Raw genomic sequence first — 11,022 nt, forward strand, 5'->3', positions numbered from 1 at the left:
TTGCGATAAAATATGCAAAGAGGGAAATTCAACGATATATAAGTTTTTATTTCCTGTTTTCGTCCCACTTTATAATAAACAAATAATATTCCCCAAGTTGTATACTTGTATTCTCACGGACCTAAAAGAGAAGTTAATTGTTAAAATATATAGTAGGGTGGGGGAAGATGGGTCACCTTTTCAGTTTATTTTCTCGTCCCATTTGGTAGTAAACAAAGAACATTCAAAGAATTATAAAACCGTACCCCCAATCCCGACTTCCATAAACCGTTGTTAATTGTTTAAAACACGATCAGGATATTCGAATAATGTGTGCTAAATGTGTCCCATATTCCCCTACAGTACTATAAGATTAGGAAATATTGGACACGGTAACCATCTTACCCCACAGTAATATACATATATGCCCGGATGTTAACAGATTAACAATCACGGGTTGCTTAGAAATAATATAAGCTTTTATACGGAGATTATAATTTGATAAGATTTTGTAAAATCTTTCCGTTTTAATTAATAGAATCGGATTCCAGATATTGCAATGCATGCATTATGCGTTATACATGGTATTATGATGTCATAATTCAATTCAAACTCGTATGAGCGCTAGTATTACTTTGTAGATGAAAGTACAATAGTGCCGCTGAATTAACAAGCGTTTTGGGGAAGATTAAATTGGTTGTAAAAGTTACTACACAGCGAGAACCGCGTTTTTCTTTATTTTATCGCGTCCGTTGTTCTATTTGTTACTGTTTTCCTTTGAGAGCAGCTCCAAATAACTATCGATTGTTACGTCACAGGAGTGAGAGAAAGTGGATTGTGACGAGTAGGAAAGAGTGGGAGAATGAGAGAAAAAAAGGGAAAGAAAAAAGCAAAGCGAGTATAAATATCGAGCGTCGCAATATTTATTCACATTACAGTCAAAGCTTCTACAGTATTATATATATCTGCAAAAATGGTTAAAGCGAGCCCGATCAAAGAAACTATTCGGCCAGCAACCGCTGCAATTTACAGAACAGCAAATATTAATGTTATTCCGCGATGCAATGACGTCGGTGTAAAAAGTTCCAAGAAAAATTGCGAAATCAAGAAAATCAAAGAAAAACAAGAATTAAAGTAAGTTAAAATTTATTTTAAAAAATCTTCTTATAACTAAATTTTACAAAATATTTTAACATTTGTTTAAGATTTTTATTTTAACCATTTATTTATTTACAGAACTCTGTACAAAAAGCTTCGAGAAGTGATCCCATCTTGCCAGCAACGACCCTTGACAGGTCTGGACATCGTACTGAAAGCAGTCGACTATATAAACGAACTTCACCAGATGTTGAACGAAACGATACCTGATGACAATAAAGACGACGTGAGAAAACAACTTCTGCAAGCGACCAATAAGACGCTGGCAAAACCATCCTTCCGTGACGTCACAAACATGGTAAGTTACATCATATTAGGGTTTATGACGTAATATATAACTTAGTAAAACTATAGCCATTTTTTTGTAAGAAATATGTTTTACTAAATAAATTATTTTTTCTATTATTTTTTTTAATAATTAAAGTAATATTGCTGGTTTTGTTTAAAAATGGGTAATTTCTTTAAATAATTCTTGTTTTACCGATAATTAACCGATTTTTTCAATTTCAGGAATGCAATAATTCCAATTCCAGAACGCGAGAGTGAATCCACACAAGTTAAAAATGTTTTTAAACATTTGTGACGAAATAATCATTCCGTTTGGACGGAAGTGACGAAATAAGAGATACCTCAAGCGGAACAAGCAGTGCCTTATGACGTAACAATGGTCTTATGACGTAACAGTGGCCTTGTGACGTAACACTCGTCAATAATTATGCCTTCCTTTGTAAATATGTATACTGTGTAGATAAATCTTGTAAATAGAAATTTTATATTTTGCCACCATGAGCTTGACGTTCGCCAAGTTGTGCCTTACCGAATAAACGAGTTTATGAACAAACAATGTACTCTGTGACGTCATTATTATATATGTCAGGGAAAATAAAAGGCGGAAAATATTGAACTTTTAGGATACAAGTTGTTTTTGGAACTGAAAAGAACAAACAAATAATGCAGCTCGCGACTTTCGCGTTATATCGCGATTGCTATGACGTAACAAACGAAACCGAAATTTCGTTTTAATATTCGACGCACTTGTGCGCTCAAATACGAAGGTTAAACAGACAAACATATAACCGCATCCTAAATGCTCCGAAAAATGCGTTGCTAATGTTAAAACACGATTAGGAAATTTTTCATACCAGGGGTTTTCCCTTTTGTGGAACTAATAAAAGACCAAAACTCAAACAACAAAAAATGTTTTTAACCGTGAGCGAGTTTTAATGACTGTCGTTTTGTCATTTTTATCCCATATTTTCGTTTAACTTTCGCTAACGCGGTTTTTTGGACCGTGATTTTAACAATTCGTTCACTACCAAATGGAACGAAAATTAGATTAAAATGGTGTCCCATCTTACCCCAAATCCGTTACACACTAAATACTTTTTCATTCCTATACTTAATTCCAAAAAATGCTGATTTTATTTTATTTAATAAACAACCACCCTGTGGAGATTGCCCTCCCATGCAATAAACTACACAGCGTGCGTTTTAAACACTTCAGCTTTGCTCTGTTAAGCTTAAGCTTAGTCGGGGTTAGGCGGGTCCATGTTTAAGTTGGCTGCCAATTATTGCTTTAATTGCTGCGCCCGTTGTTGCGGATGAATATAATTGACCTCGGGGTCGTATTTACTTGCGCGGAGGATTACTTTAGATTTGTTGTTGCATTGTTACGACATAGAACCTGATGTGTTGGGTAACAAACGCGATTGTTATCGATAATAGATTCAACAACTTTCCCACACGAATAGCATCTGCTCGCTTGAATACCGCACTGTGACGTCACAACCACCGCGTTCATCGCGATCGCTTCTGTTAAATCTCGTGATCGAATAATGACGTTTATCACGGGATTGTGACGTAACAATTACACTCCCTCCAAACAATTAAGTTTGTGTTCCCATGGTTACAATACATTATACGTCATAATACGCATTATCGCGATTATTCGCGCACAGTTACCGTTATGACGTCACAATACGTTGTTTGTTTCGGTTTCTTAGAAGTTTTAGAATTATGGACAATCGTTCAAACTTATTTCCGCCGCGCGTGAAGTTTTTATGACGTCACTGTACCGGTTATGACCTCACAGCGCAACTAATTATTCCGTTTTATCTTTTTACGACTTCCATCCCCATACACACTTCCACGTCATAAACCGCCCTTGTTCGATCGCTATTGTTTTCTCACAACTAATGTTACGTCACAAGAGACCATCCGTGTGACGTCACAAACAGAAAGGGCGGCAATGGCGGTCGTTTAGCGGCCCCCTCCCCCCAAGAGAGCGATTCCATCCATAGGCAGGTGCTGGGACGTATTTTCTCACGGAAAACGCGGCAACGCGAAAATCGCGATGTGACGTCATATTCTAAAACCTTAAATTCTCTAGTGTCTATTATTAAGTTAACTCAATGAACATGACTATTGTTATGCCCCCTTGTGGGTAACAAGTTATTTTTAGCCTTGTTTTAAATGTTACTTCTGCTACCAGGTATATTGTGAAATTATATTTTCGACTCCTCTGGAATAAAACATTAATTTATTAACTTTAATTAAATGTATTTGAAACTACAACCTCGCAGTAATAATAAACTGTAAAAATAAAATAAAAGATTAAAGAAAAAGTAAAGGTAATAAAACTTTATCACTGTATTTATACAACAAACGTATTTATATTTTATAGCTAAAACTTTAAAATTTTACATCAAATAGTTTAGAAAATGATAAAATTAAATTAAAACCAACAATATTAAAACTGTTAACACTTAACAATAAAATAGATTTCTTTTTTTAGCATAAATTTTTAAAATTAACATATTATTTACAAAAATAATAAATACGGGAATCCCCGTAACTAAATGACGTCATGCCTAAGAATAAAATATGATTTTTATGTTGAATGAAGATTTGGATTAATATTCATGATAAAGTACGTCATAATGATGTCATACATCATGTTATGACAAAACAATCAACATTGAACACGTGATAGAGACCGTTTGTTTCCGCACAATGGCCAGTGTCTCCTAATTCATGCATCATAATCGAAAATTGAATGAATCGTTTAGATTTCCCACCCGCGTACCAGCTGCCTCGAAGCTTCTTTCCCACGCCCCGCCAGACATCGGGTATTTTAAGTTTCCCCCGCCGGGAATTCGGCGACAATTTCCCGCCGAATATTGATCGGAATTCCAAACCGTTTAACACGCGCTGTTACGAAACAACGTCCCCTTGTTGCCCAATAATAACGACTATGACGTAACTTACTGCGTTTCCGAACAAAAAAAAGCTTCTTCATTCATTATTACGTCATAATTTCAATATTTACAAAATCTTCTAAATACAAAAGTTTATTTTACGCAAATCGCGTATTGTGCGTCTTCTTTGTTCTTTTATTATGACGTAACAATGAGCTTTCCTATAATCGGGGTGTTTCTTTTTTATGTTTTCCATGTAAAGTTAGGGCGGGGATAAACAAAGTTAACGAAAATATGATGAACGCATGTAATCCCGATGTAAAAAGCGCGCGTCGCGTTCTGAATCGCAATAACAGCGATTATCGCGTTTTCGCGTTTTGTTCCCACACGCCCGGCACCTGCTCGCCTGTGATGTCACAAACGGCTCGATTGTTCTCACGCTCTAGAACCCTCGGGGGGATTCGGGATCCCGGCCGCCCCCCGACCCTTCATTCCCCGCCGATATCCGTTGGAAGCACCGATGATGATTCGAGACGTCGACGCGACACCAATTATTAAGTCACAATCGATTATTGTTTGATCATTCGACAATTCCAAATAAGGATAAAGATTCGCGCGTCGCACGATATTAGAAAAAGACCTAAAAAAGTTTTTATTTAAAAGGTAAAATAAAAATAAAGAAAAAAAAATAAAACATATTTCGTGAATTCATTGATTTTCGAATCAGTTCATTGTTTAAACAATCAAAGTCGTTTATCGCGGTTTATCGATTGTTCTGGTGGGAAAATTCTAGTTTTCATGAATAATTAAAATCGCTGTGTCATAATCGGTACGCGCGCGATAAGCGGCTATTGTTACGTTGCCACACGTGGATTGTGACGTCACACAAGGGGCGTTTGAGCGGTTTAACTTCTCATAATTATCGACTTTTCGGATTTATTCATAAGCACCTTGTTCTAGAACATAATTTAAACCATTATGACGTCACAAGCGTGTGAAGTTAGCGACAATGGAATTGTAGATTCGATTTTTCTTGAATCGATAAAAGTTTAAAAAATTGGAGCAAATATTTACAAAGTCACCTAAGTGAGATTCGCCTGTGACGTCACAGTGTCCACTGTTACGTAAACAGAGTGGTTTATTTGCTTCACGATTTTCCCATCCACTCACCATCTGCTGCGAGGTATTTCAACTTCGGTTCCCATTCGAGAAGCACCCGGCATTGTCGATCCTCTGTGACGTCACAAACAACGGCCGCTTTCACCGCGATTTTGAAATTGAAGTTTTTTTGGATCGCTTCGGCTTCGATTTATTTTATTTTAAATTTTTAATATTTTTTTTAATTTTATTTTTCATCGGCTTAAATTCGAAATATTGTCTTCTTTAAATCGCGTCCAATTTGGCGCTACCATTGTTGGCGTATTAGTCCTTTGTTTCGTCATAACTGTCGCCGCTATGGCGAGCCACTGTGTATTGAACAAACCTTGGAATAAAATCCGCGGTAAAATCTTTTAAAGTAAAAACGCGATTATATTTAATTGTCATAATCGCCTTTATTTGGCCGTAATCCTAAATCTCACAAAACGAAACTGTTCTTTGTTTCTTTTATTCTCCCACTCTCCTCCCACTTCTCCCTTTTCTCTTTCCTTCTCCTCAACCCTCCTTGCTCCTTCCTTGTTTCTTCTTTTCTCCCACCCCTCTTATCCTCATGTTTGCTCTCAGGTGCGCAGGCGCCATCCAGTCTGGCCTCACAATGCCGTATTTACCGAACCCACCCAACGTTGAGCGATCGCGCTGGCGTCGAAATCGCGGTAAATATTTGGTCACATGACCGATGCATCAACGATTAGTATAATGACGTGACAATGCACGACGCGCGGAATCGGAAATCATCATTCTGGAACTTTGAACTTAACAATACACACAAACCACGCCCACATTGCCACTCCCTAAAAACTAAAATCATAGATTCACTTTTGTTTCGTTTAAATCGACGAAAGCCTAACCCGAACACATATATACAAAATATATAGTAGGGTGGGGTAAGACGGGACATCTTTAGCTCATAATATCCAAATACCCTGATCGTATTTTAAACAATTAACAACGGTCTATGGAGCCTCGAACCCGTACAAATACGATGTCAAAACGTCGTTTTTTTTAGACCACATTTTATAAAATTGTGAGAAAATTTCTTGTAGACTTTTCAAAAGAAAGAATCCCGAAGTTTGAAAATAACATAAATACAACATGCCACCTGTTAAAAGCACCTGTGTTATATAATCTTTTTTTTTTTAATTTTTCAAGAAACAAATGTCACAGGTGTCGGAACAGGTGATATGTTATACGGTTTCTATGTTTTATACAAGGTTTATTATTTCTATGCTAGGAATCAAACCATAAATTAGTTTTTTCCGGTAGAAATTATAAGACTTTTAGTGTTTCCGGGTATTATAACGAACATGCCGTAACGCGTAGGTTGCGCTGCATGATATGCACATTAGTAAATACCGCTACCTACTTGCTATTATATAGTATGGGGCAAGATAGGACGCCTTGATCACCTAATATCCCATGTTCCCTAAATCGTGCTTCCGGTCCGTTTCCGGGTATATAATGAACAAGCCGCAACGCGTAGGTTGCCCTACATGACATTTACATTGGTAAACCCTATTATACAACTGCTAATGTATATTATGGGTTAAGATGGTTAAATTGGAGCTTCGTGTTTCCGTTTCGAATACTTTGCGAAGAAAGAATGGGCGAAAAATGGCGGTAAAACAAGGTACTTTTAATAACGCGCTCAGTTTAAACTGTTTATAATACTTGGGAACTGTTTTTGCGAACTAAAATTTGTTAAAGTTTTGAAAATACAACTCTTAACAATACGATTAAAAATATTCGGTAAATCAAGGAAACATTTTGGAACTTTATTCTATTGGAATCACTAATACCCGGCAACACTGGTGCAAATATTTCTAAAACATCCGGCAGCACTGGCGTTGCACGTGTTCACTCTCTGCAGGTGGCTACTGACGCCTGCCTGTCTGCTCCTCCCACTCTTCTCTTTCCTTGTTTCTTTCTTTATCTTAGGTTAAAATTTCAGGCTCATTTGACACGAGTTATCCGTTGAAGTTTCCCCAGATGTTTGGCCGCCTCAAACTCGTTTGTTAAAAACACAAAGAGGTTTATGACATCATAGACCGTTCGTCCATAAACTATTTCCCCTTTTAAAAGTAGCTTGTTAATAAATCTTCAATTAATCTAAAACGCTTCAGAATAATACGAACGGTATTATTCTATGTACTATATAGCCACGATTTTTAAACAACTTTTACGTGTTTTTACCCCTAGCATGTTTTGCTGCTATAATTCCATTCTCTTCGTTGTTTTAATTAATTTGATCTTCGCTTTTGTAAATATATTAATGTAAAAAATCCGGCAAATATCCGAATATTTCTTCGTGATTTGAATTATTAATCTTGGGCATTTGGACAGAATTTCGTTACTTAAATTAAGTTGCATAAAACTTGAATAAGTTGTATATCACGCAATAAAAATGAACGCATTTCTGTTATCGCAAACCCTAAAGTTTCAGTTTCGATTCTAAAACTTTCGTTTGTTCTTTCGCGATTCGGCAAAGTGTTTGTGTTTAATTATGACAGTCTTCAACGTCATAGTAAAACGCAAAAGATAAAACAATCGCGTTTCATTATTATTATTCATCGATTATGACGTCGTAATTGTGAATCGAATCCGCAATCAACCGTGACCTATGTGACGTAACAGCCTGAGGGTTTCAGGTGCGATGGAGTCTTATTGTCTGGGCCATTATGACGTCATTTATTGCTATAGCATCCGAAATTAAAGGTCTTGAGATTCTAGAACTAATTAACTTTCTCTAGGTTGGGTTTAAATAAACCAACCCCTAAAGCGGGTTATACTTAAAACTATGTTAAAATGACCCTAATTATAAACTTTATGAGCGGTTTCTGTTCTATATGGGTGAAGTCCTCGTTAAAAGACTTAGGATTTGCGCCGGATTTGCTCTGTTACCCTTAAGATTTAGAGTCTTTTTTTTTAAATCAGCATTTTAACGATTTGGAAATGTGAGTCCTCAATTGTACCGACTTATTCTCTTGATTGGTAAGTTAAACCCTAGATCATATACAACCGTGTTTTAAAACCTTTCCTAATCCTTGCGTTTTTTGGCTGTTGATATTTTTTTTTTGATCTCTAAAGATTAAGAACACTGCTTGAAAAAATCGACTTTGAAGCTAGTTTTGGCCTAGTGTTTGATACAGAACACAAAATATATAAATTCCATCGTTACATTTATTCATTCACAGTCGTTATTACGACACAATCACATGTTACTGCAAGACACGCAGTTAAAGGCACTAAAATGACGTCACAAATTAGCACAAGGCACTTTTACGCACGGCGCTGAGGCCGAAACGACTTTGAAGGCACCCCTTGTAGCATCTTCTCCGCTGCAATGATTTCCCATCATGAGGATTCTCTTAGATAACATCAGCTTCGTAGCCTCCCATTTTAGCATACTGGGGTCGGGAGAAAAGTCGACTGCGCCGCGGGGTTGAAGTGGCTTGGTTTCCCGCCGACGAACCCATTTTCTCCCGAGAACGATTTGTTTTCTTTTTCGTCTTCGGATTCGTTTGATGACGAGTCCGAATCTGGTTTCCCGAGTATTTCGGTCAAGTCCTGGATGTAGTAGATTGCGTTCTGCATGATATCCAATGTTGAAAGCTCTCCGTTCGTCGAAGGCAGGATCGAATTAAGTTTAGACAGAAGTTCTTTCACCCCGGAATCTTCTTGATTTTGGCGGCGAATTGAATGCGATTTCTCCGCAGATTTTCTCAAAGAGCTCGATGCTGATCTTGCGCTTGATGACTTCACCATTTTTCTTTGTAAGTAAATAACACAGCTTCAATAATAATAATAATAAGTTGATTCAACTGCTGTTAGATTTGTGACTAACTGTGGTCGCGCGTCCCGTTATATACCCTGCACGCCACTTCCCTTTTTTCTTTTTCTCACTCTCACCTCTCTCCTTTGTTTCTTTCCTTCTCCTACCGCCTCTCCTTGGAGCAAACCGTTTGTCACATCTACGCGCCGCGTTGTCGCCACCGCGCACCTGTAGCTTCGCCCACAAAGGAAAACAAACCGCGAAAATCGCGCGCACCGGGTCGCCCAGACAGCCAGGCGCCCCTACACACCTGCGAGGAGATAAAACGGTGAGAACAGAATTCGCTGCAGACTTGCCGACGCCGGGTGCAGTTTTACAACAACCGCGCTAATCGTTAATTGGACGTGATTATTTAAAAGTTCGCGTTCGAGACGCTTTATTTGAAAGTTCGAGAATTCAACCCAACTTCCGAATCCATTAAAAAAGATATTTCGAATTCGAGAAAGCTTTGTCTGCGTATATAATGTGTATTATGACATCACATTGCATAACATAATTTTTCCTTATATTTAAATACGATACTACTCAATATGAGTTGATTTAAACTGTATGTTGGATTTAGCAACCACGTTTTTTAAATAATAAAATTGTAAAACTTTTTGCTGTATCGTATTTTAACGACTGTAGTTCTGATGCTGCTTCTCTTCTCTTCGTTGTTTTAATTTATTTGATCTTCGCTATCGTAAGCAATATACTAGGTTGGGGTAAGATGACTCATGTTTTCGAATTCTCTTCATGTTGATACAAGGTATTATGACGTCACGATTATTTATATTACCCAATAATGGGTATTATGATTTGAGATTTAAACTCCACGATTGTTTTGTCATAATATCGACCATTATTTCCGTTACGAATCGAATCGTTAACAAAATAAACTCAAACAAATTGTTTGTAAAATAATGCAAAATAGTTTTTTTTAAATAAATTTTGCAGCAAACTGTATATGCGTGTTTAGCAGTCACAACTTTTAAACAATAAATTTCATTATATACTTTTACCCATAGCGTGTTTTAACGACTTTTGTTTTGCTGCTAAATCCTTTCTCTTCGCTGCTTTAATTAATTTGATCTTCGCTGTCGTTTACGAGAGGGTAAATATATAAATATATATATGTGACGTCATAATGTGCATTACATGCCGAAAAAGGTCGCGACCTCTACATCTTTATATTCTAGAACACAGGAAACAATTGAACGAATTCGAAAATAATCGAAACAATCACTTTGATTGTGACGTAATAGTTGCAATATTTGTTATTTTGGCTTCGAAGCTGAAACGTCTGGAGCCACAATCGCGTCGATCGCGTCCGCTGTTCAGAACAAAGTTCATTCATTGTTGACACTTGCGATAACACAAAGTTGTTTGTGACGTCACAGAAGGATGTTTAATGACAATCGAGTATGTAAACACGAAAGCGCGAAAAACAATCAGAAAATTCTGATTAACAGGAAATTTCTAATTTCCAACGAGGTATGGCGTTTCATGACGTAAGCATGACGTCACTATGATGTCAAACATTTTTTACCATTTTAAAAATGCGTGGTCTGTTTATTTTACTTTTTAACCCAATCCGATTATTTATGCTTAACAAGAAGGTAAGGGGAATTAGCAGCGATAAATTCACAGTCGTTAAAACACGTTACGGTAAAAAAAACCCTTGGTTTTATATTCTGCTTACCCACAGTTTAATAAAAGCGT

General features: G+C 37.0%; 2 protein-coding genes across 2 annotated transcripts; one reads left to right on the forward strand and one right to left on the reverse strand.

The window, feature by feature from the left end:
* Nucleotides 1-889: 889 nt before the first annotated feature.
* LOC149734485 (uncharacterized) lies at nt 890-1,981 on the forward strand. The gene is made up of 3 exons (XM_089880678.1): nt 890-1,113; nt 1,216-1,435; nt 1,648-1,981. The coding sequence occupies exons 1-3, from the start codon at nt 953-955 to the stop codon at nt 1,681-1,683; spliced, it is 417 nt and encodes a 138-aa protein (XP_089736804.1). The 5' UTR covers nt 890-952; the 3' UTR covers nt 1,684-1,981.
* A 6,670-nt stretch (nt 1,982-8,651) lies between these two features.
* Nucleotides 8,652-9,347, reverse strand: LOC149734486 (uncharacterized). The gene has a single exon (XM_089880680.1). It carries the CDS (start codon nt 9,252-9,254, stop codon nt 8,889-8,891), a length of 366 nt encoding a protein of 121 aa, XP_089736806.1. The 5' UTR covers nt 9,255-9,347; the 3' UTR covers nt 8,652-8,888.
* Between the last annotated feature and the right edge of the window lie 1,675 nt (nt 9,348-11,022).

The sequence above is a fragment of the Ciona robusta genome, chromosome 7 (assembly GCF_009617815.1).
Source record: "Ciona robusta chromosome 7, ASM961781v2".
Lineage (NCBI taxonomy): Eukaryota > Metazoa > Chordata > Ascidiacea > Phlebobranchia > Cionidae > Ciona > Ciona robusta.

What these genes read in the sequence shown, in the direction of transcription:
- LOC149734486 (XM_089880680.1), bottom strand. Translation starts at nt 9,254, where the DNA reads ATGGTGAAGTCATCAAGCGCAAGATCAGCATCGAGCTCTTTGAGAAAA.
- LOC149734485 (XM_089880678.1), top strand. Translation starts at nt 953, where the DNA reads ATGGTTAAAGCGAGCCCGATCAAAGAAACTATTCGGCCAGCAACCGCT. An exon ending in AAAGAAAAACAAGAATTAAA is followed by an intron (nt 1,114 to 1,215) that starts GTAAGTTAAAAT and finishes ATTTATTTACAG; the next exon opens with AACTCTGTACAAAAAGCTTC. An exon ending in TCCGTGACGTCACAAACATG is followed by an intron (nt 1,436 to 1,647) that starts GTAAGTTACATC and finishes TTTCAATTTCAG; the next exon opens with GAATGCAATAATTCCAATTC.